This window comes from Mytilus californianus, unplaced genomic scaffold (genome assembly GCF_021869535.1).
Source record: "Mytilus californianus isolate M0D057914Y unplaced genomic scaffold, xbMytCali1.0.p SCAF_2, whole genome shotgun sequence".
In the NCBI taxonomy this organism is placed as follows: Eukaryota; Metazoa; Mollusca; class Bivalvia; order Mytilida; family Mytilidae; genus Mytilus; species Mytilus californianus.
Genome location: NW_026262668.1, coordinates 131,797,535 through 131,820,062, shown reverse-complemented (window position 1 = coordinate 131,820,062; position 22,528 = coordinate 131,797,535). Strand labels below are relative to the sequence as shown.

At 34.3% G+C, this 22,528-nt stretch overlaps 1 protein-coding gene and 1 long non-coding RNA gene across 2 annotated transcripts; both read left to right on the top strand.

Moving 5' to 3' along the window:
• Positions 1-872: 872 nt before the first annotated feature.
• Positions 873-3,798, top strand: LOC127728839 (uncharacterized). Its single transcript, XM_052236436.1, has 2 exons — positions 873-935; positions 2,565-3,798. The coding sequence occupies exon 2, from the start codon at positions 2,568-2,570 to the stop codon at positions 3,468-3,470; it is 903 nt and encodes a 300-aa protein (XP_052092396.1). The 5' UTR covers positions 873-935; positions 2,565-2,567; the 3' UTR covers positions 3,471-3,798.
• A 2,687-nt stretch (positions 3,799-6,485) lies between these two features.
• Positions 6,486-10,419, top strand: LOC127728838 (uncharacterized). Its single transcript, XR_007994395.1, has 2 exons — positions 6,486-6,516; positions 9,994-10,419. It is a non-coding gene; the product is annotated as an uncharacterized LOC127728838 (long non-coding RNA).
• Positions 10,420-22,528: the final 12,109 nt, after the last annotated feature.

Sequence of the window (22,528 nt, the reverse complement as noted above, 5' to 3'; positions counted from 1 at the left end):
TTTAACGAAAGAAAGATTTTGATCTTCCAAGGCAGAAGAGGAGTGCAGGCTCTGGATCTACCGGAAAATTGTTGATTTAGAAAACGTTTTGTGTAGAATGAAAGAGTTGTCAGTAATATTCATGACTTATACTTGCAAAATGCAATGTCTTCATTTGTAAAATGTAATTTTTCAATTTGTAACATGTATTTTTTCCATATGTTACATGAATTTTGCTTGATAGATTTCTTAATTTGTGAAATGATATTTCTTTATTTATTCAATTAGTTTCTTCATTCTAAATCGTAACTATAAAATTATAAATTTCTTAATTTGTAAAATGAAATTTCTAGGTTTGTATAGGACGTATATTTGTTTTTCAATCGAAATATTAAAACTCTCTGTCTGTCTATCTATCTATCTATCGTTATATCATTTCACAAATTAAGAAATGTAGAAATTCATGTAACGAACGAAGAAAATAAGTTAACAACTTAAGAAAATGCATTTACACATTAAGAAGTTACATTTCACAAATCAATAAATATAAAAATTCATGTAACGGAATGAAAAAATACATGTTACAAATTAAGAACGGTGAGAATCCATCAAGCAAAACTTTTGATATTGACGGCAAGTTTGTTTTTTGTTTTGCGATCATGCTATAATTATGATTCTTAATATTTTATAACTATTTGACCTTTGAACTTTATGGCTAATTACCATACGTGAAGAAGTTTATCGTTTCGATTTCTATTAATTACCGTTATCTATATGTAATACAACATCTTTTTTTCCTTTGACCGTATTTGAATTATATCAACCTAGTTTAAAAGAAGAAAAAAGGTAAGATCAATATGATTTAAAAATAGACGAGGTGTTTTCCGATACTTTTTCAATTAAAATTTTCCGGAATCGAAAATAAAACAAGATAACGCCATTTTATGTAATAAAGGGTATGTATATATTTCGTTCTACAATTATAACGATAGGTTTTATTCTTTAATTCATTGTTTAACACGACATGGCTGAGAATGATTTAAAATCGTTTTTCACTCCAGTGTACCTTAGAGAAATTGATCGTTCAGAAATGATCAATATACAAAATTAAATTGCTGGCTGAATATCATCATCTCCAATATGAGCTTCTTATATAGAAATAAGAAAATGTGGTATAATTGACAATGAGACAACTCTCCACCAGAGACCAAATGACGTAGTAGAAGTTTTTAACAATAGGTCACTGTACGGCCTTCAACAATTAGCAAAACCCATATCGCATTGTCAGCTATCAAAGACCCCGAAATGACAAATGTAAAACAGTTCAAACGAAAAAACTAACGGCCTGATTTGTATACAAAACACCTAGCTTCTTCTAATCAGATATTCTACAGCTAGATTCTTCCTGTACAAAGCTGATTTTCTACAACTGGATTCTTCCTGTACAAAGACGATGTTCTACACCTGGATTCTTCCTGTACATAGCCGATGTTCTACAACTATACTCTTCCTGTACAAGGACGATGTTCTACAACAAGATTCTTTCTGTACATTGCCGATGTTCTACAACTATATTCTTCCTGTACAAAGACGATGTTCTACAACTGGATTCTTCCTGTACATAGCCGATATTCTACAACTATATTCTTTCTGTGCAAAGACGATGTTCTACAACTGGATTCTTTTAATCAGATATTTTACAGCTAGATTCCTCCTGTACAAAGACGATTTTCTACAACTAGATTCTTCCTGTACATGGCCGATGTTCTACACCTAGCTCCTTTTAATCAGATATTCTACAGCTAGATTCCTCCTGTACATAGCCGATGTTCTACAGCTAGTTTCTTCTTGCACATCGCCGTTGTTCTACACCTAGCTTCTTCTAATCAGATTTTCTACAGCTAGATTCTTCCTGTATATAGCCGATGTTCCACGCCTAGCTTCTTCTAATCAGATATTCTACAGCTAGATTCCTCCTGTACATAGCTGATTTTCTACAGCTAGATTCTTTTTGTACATAGCCGATGTTCTACACCTAGCTTCTTCTTATCAGATATTCTACAGCTATATTATTCCTGTACTTAGCTGATGTTTTAAACCTAGCTTCTTCTAATCATCAGAAAAATCTACAGCTAGATTCTTCCTGTACATAGCCGATGTTCATCACCTAGGGCTTCTTCTAATGAGATTTTCTACAGCTAAATTTTTCCTGTACATAGCCGATCTTCTACACCTAGCTTCTTCAAATCAGATATTCTAAAGCTAGGTTCTTCATGTCCGATATTCAACAGATAGATTCTTCCTGTTCATAGCCGATATTTTACAACTAGATTTTCCCTGTCCGATATTAACAGCTATATTATTGAAACTAGAAATTATTAGCCTATTTGGCAATTATGTTTTATGCAGTAAGTTACTCGTAGGAATGTTTAAAAGCGTTTAATGCGGCGATTGTACAATTTACAGATCCTAGGAAACTGAATTATATTTATTTTTTCCTTTGTTTACTCATAGAACAATTTGAAAGCTTGATCTTCATATAGAATATTTTAAATGCTGTTAATTATAAACTTTTTGTTTTTTAGAAAATGTATTTAAGACCATTAGAGATATACTTTAGCCAGGCAGAAATCAATAGTCGATTCGACAAACATAGTCGTCATGGTGGAAAGAATATAGGAGAAACTTTAGACGAGTTGGTGGAAGGACGATGTAGTGTCGACAATATACCTATAATTAGCGTCATGTGGAGGGACGGAAAATGGGTTACGGCTGATAACAGACGCTTATGGGTCTTCCGCCATCTTGAAAAGCTTCGGAAATGCACGACAATTCCTGTGACAAAGACCTTTTTTATTGACCCAAGGAAGTTAAACTCTAGAAATGGTGGCAAGACAGTAAGATTTTATCATGGACGATCTGCAACTGGTCGATGGCACCATCGAGTGTCAAGCATAGATCCAGACGCAGCATTAGTGACACAATCAGAAACAAGCACCCAAAATGTAACAAGAAATACATATACAACTTCAAGATTAAGCATGCTTAGATCTCTTACAAGCTACGATCGACGAAATCCACAAAGAGGCTGTTCCGACTTCACTGATTTCCATGCAGCGGTAACAAATCTTCCATTGTCAACATCCAGAACCATTGAACACCTTGATCCAATAAATGTTCGATACACCAAGGAGACAATAACAATTAACTCTTATTTTGAAAATTGGCAATTCAGTTTAAGATACAATGTAAATGCAGAGAATGTAGATCCCATCACTGTGTATAAAGTATTCGGAAAATATTGGGTCACAGATGGTAACAAGAGACTATGGGCACATAAAGAAGCACGGTCTCTTAATGTGGGACTTTGTATTCCAGTGAACGTAAAAGAAGACAAGGAGGAATTCCTAGAACTCGTGCGAAAGGACCGTCCATGGTTGTCCTTGATAGATATTTTGCAGTCTGGTGAAAATATCCAAATACTCACATAATATTTGTCAATTTGACATCTGCGTTGAAAACTTTATTCTTTCTTGTGTTTTATTATCAGAACAAATAGTGTATTATAAAAAATGAAATGAAATATTAAAGTACAGAAATGATTTTATTTAAATATCATCTCACGATACTATACAACATTACATTAGGTGTTCAATGTAGATATCAATTGGAGAGAAATAAACAAAACTTGTAAGAGTATAGAACATTATGATTAGGTCATTGCAAAGAATACTTATATTAATAAACTTATATGTGCATTATTTACAGTACAAAATAATTATGTCTACGTCTATTCAAAATAAGATAACAGGCTTTTTACTACGAAACATATCAATGTTTGTAAATAAAAACACTAGTTTCTATCATTAAGAGACAAAAAAAAAATCAACGTTAAAATGCTTTGTTTTGTCAAACAAATCTCATATAAAATCTCCAGATAATAGAAATGATAAAAAGTACATGGGCTTTGTACATCTTCTTTACACGTTGGATATTTTTTACCATAGACTCGCTCTGTTTAAAGTGGATGTTCATGGCTCCCTGTTTGGATCCTTTTAATATGGCGCAACACAACATCGAAATTTGGCAAAAGAAATCCTACATGTATATATAAATGGCAGTGGAATTTTACAAAGCGTTATAGTTTAGAAAACGTTGGATACTGGAGTTAGTGCAAATGACACGCGTCTCTGCAATAACCATCAGGTATGCCTGATCAAACGTTTAGGAAGCCGAGTGGGAAAAAAACACCAAAATAAACATGACAGATTGGCCAAAATCATTTGAGAACAATTTTGCCCGAAGAAGTTTCAACACAACTTTTAATACAGTTATAGATTTACTAACTGGAAATCTACAATAAAACTATGATTTAAATCCATTATCATGATAATCCATAGCATGTTAAAATGAATATAAACCGGGTTTTATATACTTACGTGGGTAATTGTCAAAACAATTAAGTGTCATTACTCCTGAACCATAAAAATGAAAATCGTCAATATCGTACTTGACCTTAAGTTTGTAAAAAGTAAGAACGCATCGATTTTTAAGTTATTGCACGGAATTGATATAAAGGGCTATTTGCCAATCGTTCAAGGGTCATAGCTCCTGAACGGCAAAGGTGAAAATCTTCAATATTGATCTTGAATTACAATTACGATAGACAACAAACTACGACAACCACTCGATAGTAGCCTCATGTGTTGGGTTAGTCAGTTAAAGAATATGGCGGAATAATATAGGTCCTATTTCTAACCTTTTACAGTGGTCAGTAACACTAAAACATGAAAACAAACCGTAAAAAAAAATCAGTCAAAAAGGACATGTCTTATTAGATCGGCTACACAGAAAACAAATAACAAAAAGACCAAAGAAAACACAAAATACCGATCTAAGAGTACTCTCAGTTACTAAAAGATAATAAGGTTGAGTAACAGCCATAGCCTGATCGAAAAGCTGCAAATCAATGGTTAAAAATATCATCAAAGTATTTAGACAGATGATTTCTAGGCTGTTTCAAAATATTTTGATATAGCAAGTGGAGCACAAACGGTGTTTTTCGTGTAAGATTTTGATTTGTATGTTGAACCTATTCATTTCCACCAGTCTAGACCATCTGACTGCTGTTCAAGCTAGAAGCTATTTGTGTCTTTGTTTCGGTTAAATTGTAGTGTTTAACTTCCGACTCTTAAAGATTTATTTAAATTCAAGATTGTACAGGCTTCTTATGTATGTAATATAATATTAACTACTGTATAAACTTCTCTAACGTGAAAAAAGGTTAACAATATGACTTACAATGGAATTTACAGTTGATGCAATGTAAAGTTGACAATTTAATAAGACCACTAGACAGTTGACTTTATTGGAGTGTAACAGAAATCTAACTACACTACAATCATTTTGGTATTCTAATATGATGCTAATAATTAAAACTTCTGGGCAGGACTTTTACGGCACTGACTTTATCACTTGATTCGATAATGTATTTTATCTATATAAAGGATGCTTGGGGGGTTTACATAATGAAGTAGTTTGAAGCTGTTTTAACCTTACAACTCCGTCGTATCAACAAGGCAAAATCTTGTTTAAATTGTAAATGTATGTCTTAACCCACGAACAATATAATTCCCCCACGGCACAATACAAACAACTACATGTGTTAGGAAGAAGAAAATAAACACAGTTATAGCTGGATTTTTTTCGTAGGACTTTTGCGGATAACAAGTTATTGAATGAGCAGTTTAATGGAAGATAATAATTAACAATACATTCAATCATATAACTATGTCTTTACCATGTTTCATTAATTTTCATTTCAAGTTGTTCCTAATTCAATACTGTCTCAGCAATGTTTCAAAATCATAGACAATTAACCCTCATGTGAATAAAATTTTTACGAGAATTTCATACCAATGAGGTTATAAATGAAAAAACATCTGAAAATGTTGAAGTGGAGTCAACTTCTCATTAAAAAAAAGCAAAAAACAAGCATCATTTGTCTTATCTTAAAATATTCACTATTTCATATAAACAATTTCATGTTTAAAATACTAATTGAGAGTATTTTAATGTTTACAAAAAATAAATCAGGTGAATTTGGCTTATACATGTAACAGAAAATGTAGTAATTTTACAGTACATTTCAGACGGATTTTACATGAAAAAAGTTGAATTTAAAGTAGTCGAAATATTTATATGAATGCAAGTTTCTTGATCAAAATGTACACTTTTTTTAATCTTCAATAATCGAGGAATACCCCATTTACCCACGTAGCAGTATATTTACCATTTACAAGGAATATTGTTACGGGCTATATAAAGGAATGCAGCTGGCATATATAAATTTAAAAACTTGATACGTAATATACTAATTAATCGTAATAACCAGAGGCTTCAATAGGCCTACATGTACAGCATTGTTTTCCTAGTCATATCACCTGTTATCCTAAATATATACATATAAATAGAGTTCATTACCACCAAAAACTTTATATCTTGGACAAGACAATAGCACACCGACTCAAAATGCAAGTAAGTAAACATTACCAATTATGAAAACGTTTAAATATTCAACGATAAAGTGGTTCATGGTATAAATAAATTGTAATTTGTACAGTGCAAATATTTCATCTATTAAAACACCCGAGTTGTCATTAGAGAAGGAAAAATAAGTGATGAACAAAATCAACTTTTCAATATTGTAAATTCTGTTACGACTTACCAAAAGTTTGAATAACAGAGTTCAAGACACTATATAGCTGTATAACAATTTCACTATTTAACGGGAGAACATAACCGCTGTAAATATTATTGATTGAAAAAAAGATGTATTTATTATAAATATTTAGTAAATAAGAATGTATGTATACTTTAAAACGAATTTCTAGAATCGCGTGTCATGCGTACTGAAAGAGGACTGCAATGAAAGTTATGCATAAAAAATCTACCTCTATAGAAACAAAATTTAGTTTCTGCATTTTATCCCGGAATTTAATACTCGATTCTTATCTTTCATTTCATTACCAAACAATTAAGTTTCCTCAAGCAATTTTGATAGATCTCTTTTTTTTTGACAGCATTCTTCAGATTGCTTGTTACAATTATACTTCACTGTCCAAGCGCCAGTGTTCAGTATTCCTGTGATAGATCTCAATATCTTATTTTTCTATAAATTACATAACAAGAAATGAAAAGCGATAAGCTAAAAAGGAGAAAGACAAAACAAGAAAAGATTATGTGTCCATTTGACAACATGCTCCCCACCACAAACCCCCACTCGCACCATCATTTTTCATTTTTAACGAACAACAAAATCTGGGTAAAACCCTAATTCGTCATACATTTTAAACGGTTCACATCAAATGAACATCTATATCAAGTTTCAGATTTATGCGACCACACTTTCATGGTAAACTACATTAAACCAAAACTTTAACCTGTAACGGACAGGTTAACGAACGGATGGAATGACGGTGGACTCATAGACCGGAAAACATGGAGACCCCTACTATCGTAGACGGGGAATAAAAAATGGGCGAACTATTGTATTTGCAAATAGTCCTCTTTGGTTTCACCAAGGATTTGTATAGTGAATCTCACTATACAAATCCTTGGTTTCACCTATTTTTCTCTCAACATTGAAAATGTAGGGTATTCGTTTCTGATACAGCAATGCGACGAAACAACTAAATAAAAACAAAATAGACATTCAGAATGCGCATCTCTTTAAACGTCATTGTTAAAGACCGGACGATAACTTCTTCTGACAAATAACTGCCATATATTATAATTTACTCCATTTATTGTACCCGATATTTTAGACTACTTTCGTATGATTTGTCTGTAAAAAATCCAGGACCGATCGTGGGGCATCCTCATGGGTAGTCAATGTAGCTTAATACCCCCGTAGTAGTTGTTGTAGTGAAAATCCACCTTTGTTATTGTAAAAGAAACGAAATTCTGTGCGTCCGCCAGTCCCTCTCGTATAATCAGGTTTAAGTATTGGGTTAAGATAGTTTACCATTAAGTTTTGATTCTTATCAACTTGAAACATAGTACACATGTTTTTTAAGATGTGAACCTTTAAAAATATTCCAAATTATGGTGTTTATCTAAGATTGTGTGGTTCACTGAACGTGTGAATGCTATAGTTTGAAACCACATGCTGTCTTAAGTACATAGTTTTGTTTTCTTATTTGGTTGCCTTTTTTATTTCTCTATTTATTTTGAAAAAGAGGAAGTGTTATGTAAACTTGCCGACACAAACTTCTGAAAATAGACATTTTTTAAAAAGGTTCCATCGCTTACGGATGCATTCGTTTTATTGTCTCGCTTGCCGATACATAGGGATTATAATCCGGGGGCCGCGGTGGTGACGGCGTAAACTAGTTGTATAAAGCTTTATATTTCAGAAGGTAGAAGACCTGAATGCTTCATACCTTGTATGCAGACACCTTATGTTACGAACTTTCCGTCTGTCATATATCCATTGTCCTTGACCTAATTTTCATGGTTCAGTGACTGCTTAAAAAAGATATATTTTTTGTCATGTTGAATACTAACTTATTATGAATAACCGGATAACTATATTTGGTGTACTAGTATGGGATCCGTGCAAAGTATACATGTCCATCAGACATGGTTCACCTGACCTCGACCACATTTCATGGATCAGTGATCAAGGTTAAGTTTTCGTGTTCAAGTCTGTATCTCAGATACAATGGGCAATAGGTCAACTATGTTTGGCGTATAGAATGATTCTAACTTGTACATGTCAGACTGGCAGGTTTCATCTGATCTTGACCTCTTTTTCATGGTTCATTTGAGAATATTAAGTTTTTCTGGTTTTGTCTATTTCCCAGATGCTTTAAGTAATGAGCCACTATATTTGGTGTATGGAATGATTGTAAGGTGTACATGTCTGCCTGGCAGGTTTCGTATGATCTTGACCTCATTTAACTGGTTCATTGGTCAATGTCAAGTTTTCAAGGTTTTGTCAGTTTATTAGATACTCATGCAATTAGTTAATTTTATATGGTGTATGGAATAATATGTAGGAAATCGATTTGGACAAGTTCTTCAAGCTCGCTTAAGGATGAACTCGAGTTCATTAAATTCTCATCTTTTCTTCGGAATTTAGTAGACTCTCCAAACTGTCGTTGTGGTGACTTGGAAACAAATTTTCATTTCCTATGATCCTGTCCAATATATACCAATTTAAGGCAGGAGCCTCTGGCTTCAATTTCAGATTTTCCAGTTCAATTTGACATTAATACCTTGCTATTTGGTTCAACCGCACTCTCGGACGAGCAAAACAGCCTTTTATTTATTTTGTACAGAAATATATAATAAAAACCAAACGATTCAATACTTGATGCAAATGCTCGATCATTTATAAAACCTAAGTATTTCATTCTGCACACAACACTATATACTATTTACCACGTTTATTCAGCTTTTTTTTTTAATGAAAATTCAATATCTTATGTTTGTTTTCTTACAAACAGACTATTTCAGAACATACCATACTCACATAATAATGACCATATACGAAATTTATTTGTATACTAGGAGGCAAATTAATCAAAGCAATTTTGCTTGTTTCTGAATCCTATTTATTTCATGTATCAGAATTGTATACTATGTATTGATTTATTTGAATAAAATATTGTATAAACTAATAATTGTAAGATGTACATGTCTGTCTGTCAGGGTTTCATATGACCTTGACTTCATTTTCATGGTTCATTGGTCAATATTAAGTTTTTGTGGTTTGGTCTGACCTTGACCTCATTTTCACGAATCATTGATATTGTTAAGTATATGTGATACGTGTAGAAAAAACTTCATATTACAGACTTTCAACATAAATTTAATCATGATAAGTAAGCAGGCGAGGCAAGTCAGCGTGCGCATTCTTATGTTAAATATTCAGATACTCAAATGTTTTATTCAAATAACTGGATTCTCAACGTTTATTCTGACAACAGTCTATTTCATTCTTTTCAGATCAAATATATAATTACATTGGTGATTATTGGATTGGTTTTGGTGACGTCACCAGCCCAAGCTAATACAAATTGTTGTCAGTTAAGATATGCTGACTGTCAATTAACATGCCGGAATTACGCCAAGAACAAGACAGCCTGCACTCGTTATTGTGAGAGGGCAATGGCGTCATGTACAAAGAAATGAGACACAATTGCAAAGAGATCAAACAACACAACAAAATAAGACAATATTGGCATACTTTGGATTGATAATCTTAAATGGTCTTTTGAATAATGAAAATTCTAATTGTGTAGTGAATATCTTGAAATTACATTATGTGAAAGTTTTCTTATATATGTTTATACAATATAGTTTTTATATTGTGGCTACTAGATAATTTTCAATAATATGACTGCTTTTTCATTAAAATTCTGTTATGCATAAGGAATATAATTTATGTATTTGCAAGAACCCGACCAACAGCCAAATACTGCACTAACAAAAGTAATTAGAAGATGTTACACGGTTTACCTAGTAACAGAGAAATTCTAACTATATAAAATATGGAGATGTGGTATGATTGCCAATGAGACAACTAGTACATTTGTTCATTTACTGGTTGTTCTAGTTAAAACTACTAGTCTTTTAAGTTAATTTTACAGTAATTCTAGTTTCTAGTAAAGTTACTTTCTCCCAGTAAGTTAGTTATCCCATGGACAGTAACACACCCGATATACCGATCCGAAACCGCGGAGGGATCCGAATCCCGAGGAGCAATTAATGAAAAGTTTGTAATGGTGGGAAAATCTGGATTCGATTCCCTCGGAACATAATTCCTCCGTGGGAATCGGATCAAGATTTAACCTTCCCACCATTACAAACTGTTCATTAATTCGTCATATGAAAATCAAGCACAATCCCTCCCGTTAGGGGTTTAGTATCATGCCATCATAAATTATACGAATATAAAAGAACATAACCCGTATCATGCCAACAACTAGTTTTAGATTAAATGTGTTTTTTTTTCCCGATACAAAGACCCTATGAGTGAATAAATATTAATTCCAAAAAATGCTATCTTTAATGACTTGACAACAGTATCGTAACTATATCCCTTCTGAATTAGTCTGTTTAAAGAGTTGGTTAGCTTTTGATGTGAATGACGACATTTTTGTGCTTTGTATAGAATATACAATAAAAGATGGGATGTGATATACCTGAACGTATAAGATGTCTGCACGTTGATTTATATTTACAAATGATGTCCTTGTATCGATGACAAAATGTAGTAAAAGTTTTGACAAGTTACTGATATTGAAAACCCTGGAGTAATAATTTTTCAGTAATACAGAGATTTTTTTCGCTAAAATTATAAACATTGTTACATACACGAGCGAATCGAACAAGTTGAGATATATAAACACCATAAGATGATGTCAAGGGAACGTCACTGTCTAAAACTGAAATAATTAACAATAAGAAATTATAAATCATCTCTTTCATCGTAAATTTTAGTACTAAGCTTCACGTTACAGATATAGATATCAAGATCCAGGAAAGGGCAGTGTTCATTGTTAGTATTAGCTTTATTAAAAATAAGTTCAACAGGATAAATGTCTTTAAGTGTTCACACTGAAGTCGTCATCATTGAGAGCCAATATATCATCCAAATATCTCAAAGTGTTATTGAATTTTTGTATCAGATGTTGTTCCGATGGATCTTCGGTGAATTTAGGTATAAATTATAATTCGTAACAAGACAGAAACAGGTCCGCAATAAGTGGTGCACAGTTAGTCCCCATTGGGATTCCGATAACATGGCGATATACGGCATCTCCATAGCGAACACAAATGTTATCTAGTAAAAATTCAAGTGCAGTTGTCATATCAAAGTAGGTCCAGTTGACATAGTTCTTTTGTTTGTTGTTACTAAAAAAAACCTATAAGAGTTTGAAGATGTTTATTCGCATTCTGACTTATTAAATGCCCATTTAATTAGGTATGTGATTTTTTTCTTAATGAGATTATGAGGCAAAGTGGTATATAAGGTAGAAAAATATAAACTTTTAACAGATTCGAAAACACCAATATGAGCATGCAATTTATCAATTACTTCCAACGAATTTTTGCCACTCTAAAAGTAATTAATTCCACTATTTTCGTAGGCCTTATTTGAAAAATTTATTACTATGTCTTTGATTGTTCGTGTACTAGTTAGTAAAGTAGACAGTTGAATAGTGAAACAATAGCTTGGTGACGAAATAAATCTTTATTTGGAAGGTGTTTTGTGCAGCCTTGGAAGCCAGTACATAGTTGGAACTTTCATGTTATTAGGTTATGCTTGTAGAGAGGTAATGAACATAATCCTTACCTGTAAATGATTTAAAAAACAAGAATGTGTCCATAGTACACGGATGCCCCACTCGCACTATCATTTTCTATGTTCAGTGGACCGTGAAATTGGGGTCAAAACTGTAATTTGGCATTACAATTAGAAAGATCATATCATAGGGAACATGTGTACTAAGTTTCAAGTTGATTGGACTTCAACTTCATCAAAAACTACCTTGACCAAAAACTTTAACCTGAAGCGGGACAGACGGACGGACGGACGCTCAGACCGAAAAACATAATACCCCTCTACTATCGTAGGTGGGGCATAAAAACAAGGAGTCTCAAAGCAATATCAGACGTAGTTATGTACCAGTTTCAGTAGTTTTAGCTTGTTTTCAATAACTTCGAGAATGTCAAGTCTACAACTCTGTTACATCAGGCCAAACTAAAAGGTGGTTTGACCATGACATAAAACAAACTATGTCAAGTCTACAAATCTGCTACACAAGGCCAAACTATAAGGTGGTTTGACCATGACACAAAACACACTATGTCAAGTCTACAAATCTATTTCATCAGGCTCAATTAAAAGGTGAAGTTTGACCATGACATCAAATACATTATTTCAAGTCTACAACTCTGTTACATCAGGCCAAACTAAAAGGTGGTTTGACCATGACATAAAACAAACTATGTCAAGTCTACAACTCTGTTACATAAGGACAAACTAAAAGGTGGTTTGACCATGACATAAAACACACTATGCCAAGTCTACAACTCTGTTACATTAAGCCAACTAAAAGGTGGTTTGACCATTAAATAAAACACTCTATGTCAAGTCTACAACTCTGTTACATAAGGCCAACTAAAAGGTGGTTTGACCATGACATAAAACACACTATGTCAAGTCTACAACTCTGTTACATAAGGCCAACTAAAAGGTGGTTTGACCATGACATAAAACACACTATGTCAAGTCTATAAATCTGTTACATCAGGCCAAACTAAAAGGTGGTTTGACCATGACACAAAACACACTATGTCAAGTCTACAACTCTGTTACATCAGGCCAAACTAAAAGGTGGTTTGACCAGGACACAAAACACACTATGTCAAGTCTACAACTCTGTTACATCAGGCCAAACTAAAAGGTGGTTTGACCATGACATAAAACACACTATGTCAAGTCTACAACTCTGTTACATAAGGACAAACTAAAAGGTGGTTTGACCATGACATAAAACACACTATGCCAAGTCTACAACTCTGTTACATTAGGCCAACTAAAAGGTGGTTTGACCATTAAATAAAACACTATGTCAAGTCTACAACTCTGTTACATAAGGCCAACTAAAAGGTGGTTTGACCATGCCATAAAACACACTATGTCAAGTCTACAACTCTGTTACATAAGGCCAACTAAAAGGTGGTTAGACCATGACATAAAACACACTATGTCAAGTCTATAAATCTGTTACATGAGGCCAAACTAAAAGTTGGTTTGACCATGACACAAAACACACTATGTCAAGTCTACAACTCTGTTACATCAGGCCAAACTAAAAGGTGGTTTGACCATTACACAAAACACACTATGCCAAGTCTACAACTCTGTTACATCAGGACAAACTAAAAGGTGGTTAGACCATGACATAAAACACACTATGCCAAGTCTACAACTCTGTTACATAAGGCCAACTAAAAGGTGGTTTGACCATTAAATAAAACACACTATGTCAAGTCTACAACTCTGTTACATAAGGAAAACTAAAAGGTGGTTTGACCATGACACAAAACACACTATGTCAAGTCTACAAATCTATTTCATCAGGCTCAATTAAAAGGTGAAGTTTGACCATGACATCAAATACATTATTTCAAGTCTACAACTCTGTTACATCAGGCCAAACTAAAAGGTGGTTTGACCATGACATAAAACACACTATGTCAAGTCTACAACTCTGTTACATAAGGACAAACAAAAAGGTGGTTTGACCATGACATAAAACACACTATGCCAAGTCTACAACTCTGTTACATTAGGCCAACTAAAAGGTGGTTTGACCATTTAATAAAACTCACTATGTCAAGTCTACAACTCTGTTACATAAGGACAACTAAAAGGTGGTTTGACCATTAAATAAAACACACTATGTCAAGTCTACAACTCTGTTACATTAAGCCAACTAAAAGGTGGTTTGACCATTAAATTAAAAACACTATGTCAAGTCTACAACTCTGTTACATAAGGCCAACTAAAAGGTGGTTTGACCATTAAATAAAACACACTATGTCAAGTCTACAACTCTGCCACATAAGGCCAACTAAAAGGTGGTTTGACCATGACATAAAACACACTATGTCAAGTCTATAAATCTGTTTCATCAGGCCAAATTAAAAGGTGGTTTGACCATGACACAAAACACACTATGTCAAGTCTACAACTCTGTTACATTAGGCCAAACTAAAAGGTGGTTTAACCGTGACACAAAACACACTATGTCAAGTCTACAACTCTGTTACATCAGGACAAACTAAAAGGTGGTAAGACCATGACATAAAACATACTATGCCAAGTCTACAACTCTGTTTCATCAGGCCAGACTAAAAGGTGGTTTGACCATGACATAAAACAAACTATGTCAAGTCTACAAATCTGCTACACAAGGCCAAACTATAAGGTGGTTTGACCATGACACAAAACACACTATGTCAAGTCTACAAATCTATTTCATCAGGCTCAATTAAAAGGTGAAGTTTGACCATGACATCAAATACATTATTTCAAGTCTACAACTCTGTTACATCAGGCCAAACTAAAAGGTGGTTTGACCATGACATAAAACACACTATGTCAAGTCTACAACTCTGTTACATAAGGCCAACTAAAAGGTGGTTAGACCATGACATAAAACACACTATGTCAAGTCTACAAATCTATTTCATCAGGCTCAATTAAAAGGTGAAGTTTGACCATGACATCAAATACATTATTTCAAGTCTACAACTCTGTTACATCAGGCCAAACTAAAAGGTGGTTTGACCATGACATAAAACACACTATGTCAAGTCTACAACTCTGTTACATAAGGACAAACAAAAAGGTGGTTTGACCATGACATAAAACACACTATGCCAAGTCTACAACTCTGTTACATTAGGCCAACTAAAAGGTGGTTTGACCATTTAATAAAACTCACTATGTCAAGTCTACAACTCTGTTACATAAGGACAACTAAAAGGTGGTTTGACCATTAAATAAAACACACTATGTCAAGTCTACAACTCTGTTACATTAAGCCAACTAAAAGGTGGTTTGACCATTAAATTAAAAACACTATGTCAAGTCTACAACTCTGTTACATAAGGCCAACTAAAAGGTGGTTTGACCATTAAATAAAACACACTATGTCAAGTCTACAACTCTGCCACATAAGGCCAACTAAAAGGTGGTTTGACCATGACATAAAACACACTATGTCAAGTCTATAAATCTGTTTCATCAGGCCAAATTAAAAGGTGGTTTGACCATGACACAAAACACACTATGTCAAGTCTACAACTCTGTTACATTAGGCCAAACTAAAAGGTGGTTTAACCATGACACAAAACACACTATGTCAAGTCTACAACTCTGTTACATCAGGACAAACTAAAAGGTGGTAAGACCATGACATAAAACATACTATGCCAAGTCTACAACTCTGTTTCATCAGGCCAGACTAAAAGGTGGTTTGACCATGACATAAAACAAACTATGTCAAGTCTACAAATCTGCTACACAAGGCCAAACTATAAGGTGGTTTGACCATGACACAAAACACACTATGTCAAGTCTACAAATCTATTTCATCAGGCTCAATTAAAAGGTGAAGTTTGACCATGACATCAAATACATTATTTCAAGTCTACAACTCTGTTACATCAGGCCAAACTAAAAGGTGGTTTGACCATGACATAAAACACACTATGTCAAGTCTACAACTCTGTTACATAAGGCCAACTAAAAGGTGGTTAGACCATGACATAAAACACACTATGTCAAGTCTACAAATCTATTTCATCAGGCTCAATTAAAAGGTGAAGTTTGACCATGACATCAAATACATTATTTCAAGTCTACAACTCTGTTACATCAGGCCAAACTAAAAGGTGGTTTGACCATGACATAAAACACACTATGTCAAGTCTACAACTCTGTTACATAAGGACAAACAAAAAGGTGGTTTGACCATGACATAAAACACACTATGCCAAGTCTACAACTCTGTTACATTAGGCCAACTAAAAGGTGGTTTGACCATTTAATAAAACTCACTATGTCAAGTCTACAACTCTGTTACATAAGGACAACTAAAAGGTGGTTTGACCATTAAATAAAACACACTATGTCAAGTCTACAACTCTGTTACATTAAGCCAACTAAAAGGTGGTTTGACCATTAAATTAAAAACACTATGTCAAGTCTACAACTCTGTTACATAAGGCCAACTAAAAGGTGGTTTGACCATTAAATAAAACACACTATGTCAAGTCTACAACTCTGCCACATAAGGCCAACTAAAAGGTGGTTTGACCATGACATAAAACACACTATGTCAAGTCTACAACTCTGTTACATCAGGCCAAACTAAAAGGTGGTTTGACCATTACACAAAACACACTATGCCAAGTCTACAACTCTGTTACATCAGGACAAACTAAAAGGTGGTTAGACCATGACATAAAACACACTATGTCAAGTCTACAACTCTGTTACATAAGGCCAACTAAAAGGTGGTTAGACCATGACATAAAACACACTATGTCAAGTCTACAAATCTATTTCATCAGGCTCAATTAAAAGGTGAAGTTTGACCATGACATCAAATACATTATTTCAAGTCTACAACTCTGTTACATCAGGCCAAACTAAAAGGTGGTTTGACCATTACACAAAACACACTATGCCAAGTCTACAACTCTGTTACATCAGGACAAACTAAAAGGTGGTTAGACCATGACATAAAACACACTATGCCAAGTCTACAACTCTGTTACATAAAGCCAACTAAAAGGTGGTTTAACCATTAAATAAAACACACTATGTCAAGTCTACAACTATGTTACATAAGGCCAACTAAAAGGTGGTTTGACCATGACATAAAACACACTATGTCAAGTCTATAAATTTGTTACATCAGTCCAAACTAAAAGGTGGTTTGACCATGACACAAAACACACTATGTCAAGTCTACAACTCTGTTACATCAGGCCAGACTAAAAGGTGGTTTGACCATGACACAAAACACACTATGTCAAGTCTACAAATCTGCTACACAAGGCCAAACTATAAGGTGGTTTGACCATGACACAAAACACACTATGTCAAGTCTACAAATCTATTTCATCAGGCTCAATTAAAAGGTGAAGTTTGACCATGACATCAAATACATTATTTCAAGTCTACAACTCTGTTACATCAGGCCAAACTAAAAGGTGGTTTGACCATGACATAAAACACACTATGTCAATATTACAACTCTGTTACATAAGGACAAACTAAAAGGTGGTTTGACCATGACATAAAACACACTATGCCAAGTCTACAACTCTGTTACATTAGGCCAACTAAAAGGTGGTTTGACCATTAAATAAAACACTATGTCAAGTCTACAACTCTGTTACATAAGGCCAACTAAAAGGTGGTTTGACCATGACATAAAACACACTATGTCAAGTCTACAACTCTGTTACATAAGGCCAACTAAAAGGTGGTTAGACCATGACATAAAACACACTATGTCAAGTCTACAAATCTATTTCATCAGGCTCAATTAAAAGGTGAAGTTTGACCATGACATCAAATACATTATTTCAAGTCTACAACTCTGTTACATCAGGCCAAACTAAAAGGTGGTTTGACCATGACATAAAACACACTATGTCAAGTCTACAACTCTGTTACATAAGGACAAACAAAAAGGTGGTTTGACCATGACATAAAACACACTATGCCAAGTCTACAACTCTGTTACATTAGGCCAACTAAAAGGTGGTTTGACCATTTAATAAAACTCACTATGTCAAGTCTACAACTCTGTTACATAATGACAACTAAAAGGTGGTTTGACCATTAAATAAAACACACTATGTCAAGTCTACAACTCTGTTACATTAAGCCAACTAAAAGGTGGTTTGACCATTAAATTAAAAAACACTATGTCAAGTCTACAACTCTGTTACATAAGGCCAACTAAAAGGTGGTTTGACCATTAAATAAAACACACTATGTCAAGTCTACAACTCTGTCACATAAGGCCAAACTAAAAGGTGGTTTGACCATGACATAAAACACACTATGTCAAGTCTATAAATCTGTTTCATCAGGCCAAATTAAAAGGTGGTTTGACCATGACACAAAACACACTATGTCAAGTCTACAACTCTGTTACATCAGGCCAAACTAAAAGGTGGTTTGACCATGACACAAAACACACTATGTCAAGTCTACAACTCTGTTACATCAGGACAAACTAAAAGGTGGTTAGACCATGACATAAAACATACTATGCCAAGTCTACAACTCTGTTTCATCAGGCCAGACTAAAAGGTGGTTTGACCATGACATAAAACAAACTATGTCAAGTCTACAAATCTGCTACACAAGGCCAAACTATAAGGTGGTTTGACCATGACACAAAACACACTATGTCAAGTCTACAAATCTATTTCATCAGGCTCAATTAAAAGTTGAAGTTTGACCATGACATCAAATACATTATTTCAAGTCTACAACTCTGTTACATCAGGCCAAACTAAAAGGTGGTTTGACCATGACATAAAACACACTATGTCAAGTCTACAACTCTGTTACATAAGGACAAACTAAAAGGTGGTTTGACCATGACATAAAACACACTATGCCAAGTCTACAACTCTGTTACATTAGGCCAACTAAAAGGTGGTTTGACCATTAAATAAAACACTATGTCAAGTCTACAACTCTGTTACATAAGGTCAACTAAAAGGTGGTTTGACCATGACATAAAACACACTATGTCAAGTCTACAACTCTGTTACATAAGGCCAACTAAAAGGTGGTTAGACCATGACATAAAACACACTATGTCAAGTCTATAAATCTGTTACATCAGGCCAAACTAAAAGTTGGTTTGACCATGACACAAAACACACTATGTCAAGTCTACAACTCTGTTACATCAGGCCAAACTAAAAGGTGGTTTGACCATTACACAAAACACACTATGCCAAGTCTACAACTCTGTTACATCAGGACAAACTAAAAGGTGGTTAGACCATGACATAAAACACACTATGTCAAGTCTACAAATCTATTTCATCAGGCTCAATTAAAAGGTGAAGTTTGACCATGACATCAAATACATTATTTCAAGTCTACAACTCTGTTACATCAGGCCAAACTAAAAGGTGGTTTGACCATGACATAAAACACACTATGTCAAGTCTACAACTCTGTTACATAAGGACAAACAAAAAGGTGGTTTGACCATGACATAAAACACACTATGCCAAGTCTACAACTCTGTTACATTAGGCCAACTAAAAGGTGGTTTGACCATTTAATAAAACTCACTATGTCAAGTCTACAACTCTGTTACATAATGACAACTAAAAGGTGGTTTGACCATTAAATAAAACACACTATGTCAAGTCTACAACTCTGTTACATTAAGCCAACTAAAAGGTGGTTTGACCATTAAATTAAAAAACACTATGTCAAGTCTACAACTCTGTTACATAAGGCCAACTAAAAGGTGGTTTGACCATTAAATAAAACACACTATGTCAAGTCTACAACTCTGTCACATAAGGCCAAACTAAAAGGTGGTTTGACCATGACATAAAACACACTATGTCAAGTCTATAAATCTGTTTCATCAGGCCAAATTAAAAGGTGGTTTGACCATGACACAAAACACACTATGTCAAGTCTACAACTCTGTTACATCAGGCCAAACTAAAAGGTGGTTTGACCATGACACAAAACACACTATGTCAAGTCTACAACTCTGTTACATCAGGACAAACTAAAAGGTGGTTAGACCATGACATAAAACATACTATGCCAAGTCTACAACTCTGTTTCATCAGGCCAGACTAAAAGGTGGTTTGACCATGACATAAAACAAACTATGTCAAGTCTACAAATCTGCTACACAAGGCCAAACTATAAGGTGGTTTGACCATGACACAAAACACACTATGTCAAGTCTACAAATCTATTTCATCAGGCTCAATTAAAAGTTGAAGTTTGACCATGACATCAAATACATTATTTCAAGTCTACAACTCTGTTACATCAGGCCAAACTAAAAGGTGGTTTGACCATGACATAAAACACACTATGTCAAGTCTACAACTCTGTTACATAAGGACAAACTAAAAGGTGGTTTGACCATGACATAAAACACACTATGCCAAGTCTACAACTCTGTTACATTAGGCCAACTAAAAGGTGGTTTGACCATTAAATAAAACACTATGTCAAGTCTACAACTCTGTTACATAAGGTCAACTAAAAGGTGGTTTGACCATGACATAAAACACACTATGTCAAGTCTACAACTCTGTTACATAAGGCCAACTAAAAGGTGGTTAGACCATGACATAAAACACACTATGTCAAGTCTATAAATCTGTTACATCAGGCCAAACTAAAAGTTGGTTTGACCATGACACAAAACACACTATGTCAAGTCTACAACTCTGTTACATCAGGCCAAACTAAAAGGTGGTTTGACCATTACACAAAACACACTATGCCAAGTCTACAACTCTGTTACATCAGGACAAACTAAAAGGTGGTTAGACCATGACATAAAACACACTATGCCAAGTCTACAACTCTGTTACATAAAGCCAACTAAAAGGTGGTTTAACCATTAAATAAAACACACTATGTCAAGTCTACAACTATGTTACATAAGGCCAACTAAAAGGTGGTTTGACCATGACATAAAACACACTATGTCAAGTCTATAAATTTGTTACATCAGTCCAAACTAAAAGGTGGTTTGACCATGACACAAAACACACTATGTCAAGTCTACAACTCTGTTACATCAGGCCAGACTAAAAGGTGGTTTGACCATGACACAAAACACACTATGTCAAGTCTACAAATCTGCTACACAAGGCCAAACTATAAGGTGGTTTGACCATGACACAAAACACACTATGTCAAGTCTACAAATCTATTTCATCAGGCTCAATTAAAAGGTGAAGTTTGACCATGACATCAAATACATTATTTCAAGTCTACAACTCTGTTACATCAGGCCAAACTAAAAGGTGGTTTGACCATGACATAAAACACACTATGTCAATATTACAACTCTGTTACATAAGGACAAACTAAAAGGTGGTTTGACCATGACATAAAACACACTATGCCAAGTCTACAACTCTGTTACATTAGGCCAACTAAAAGGTGGTTTGACCATTAAATAAAACACTATGTCAAGTCTACAACTCTGTTACATAAGGCCAACTAAAAGGTGGTTTGACCATGACATAAAACACACTATGTCAAGTCTACAACTCTGTTACATAAGGCCAACTAAAAGGTGGTTAGACCATGACATAAAACACACTATGTCAAGTCTACAAATCTATTTCATCAGGCTCAATTAAAAGGTGAAGTTTGACCATGACATCAAATACATTATTTCAAGTCTACAACTCTGTTACATCAGGCCAAACTAAAAGGTGGTTTGACCATGACATAAAACACACTATGTCAAGTCTACAACTCTGTTACATAAGGACAAACAAAAAGGTGGTTTGACCATGACATAAAACACACTATGCCAAGTCTACAACTCTGTTACATTAGGCCAACTAAAAGGTGGTTTGACCATTTAATAAAACTCACTATGTCAAGTCTACAACTCTGTTACATAATGACAACTAAAAGGTGGTTTGACCATTAAATAAAACACACTATGTCAAGTCTACAACTCTGTTACATTAAGCCAACTAAAAGGTGGTTTGACCATTAAATTAAAAAACACTATGTCAAGTCTACAACTCTGTTACATAAGGCCAACTAAAAGGTGGTTTGACCATTAAATAAAACACACTATGTCAAGTCTACAACTCTGTCACATAAGGCCAAACTAAAAGGTGGTTTGACCATGACATAAAACACACTATGTCAAGTCTATAAATCTGTTTCATCAGGCCAAATTAAAAG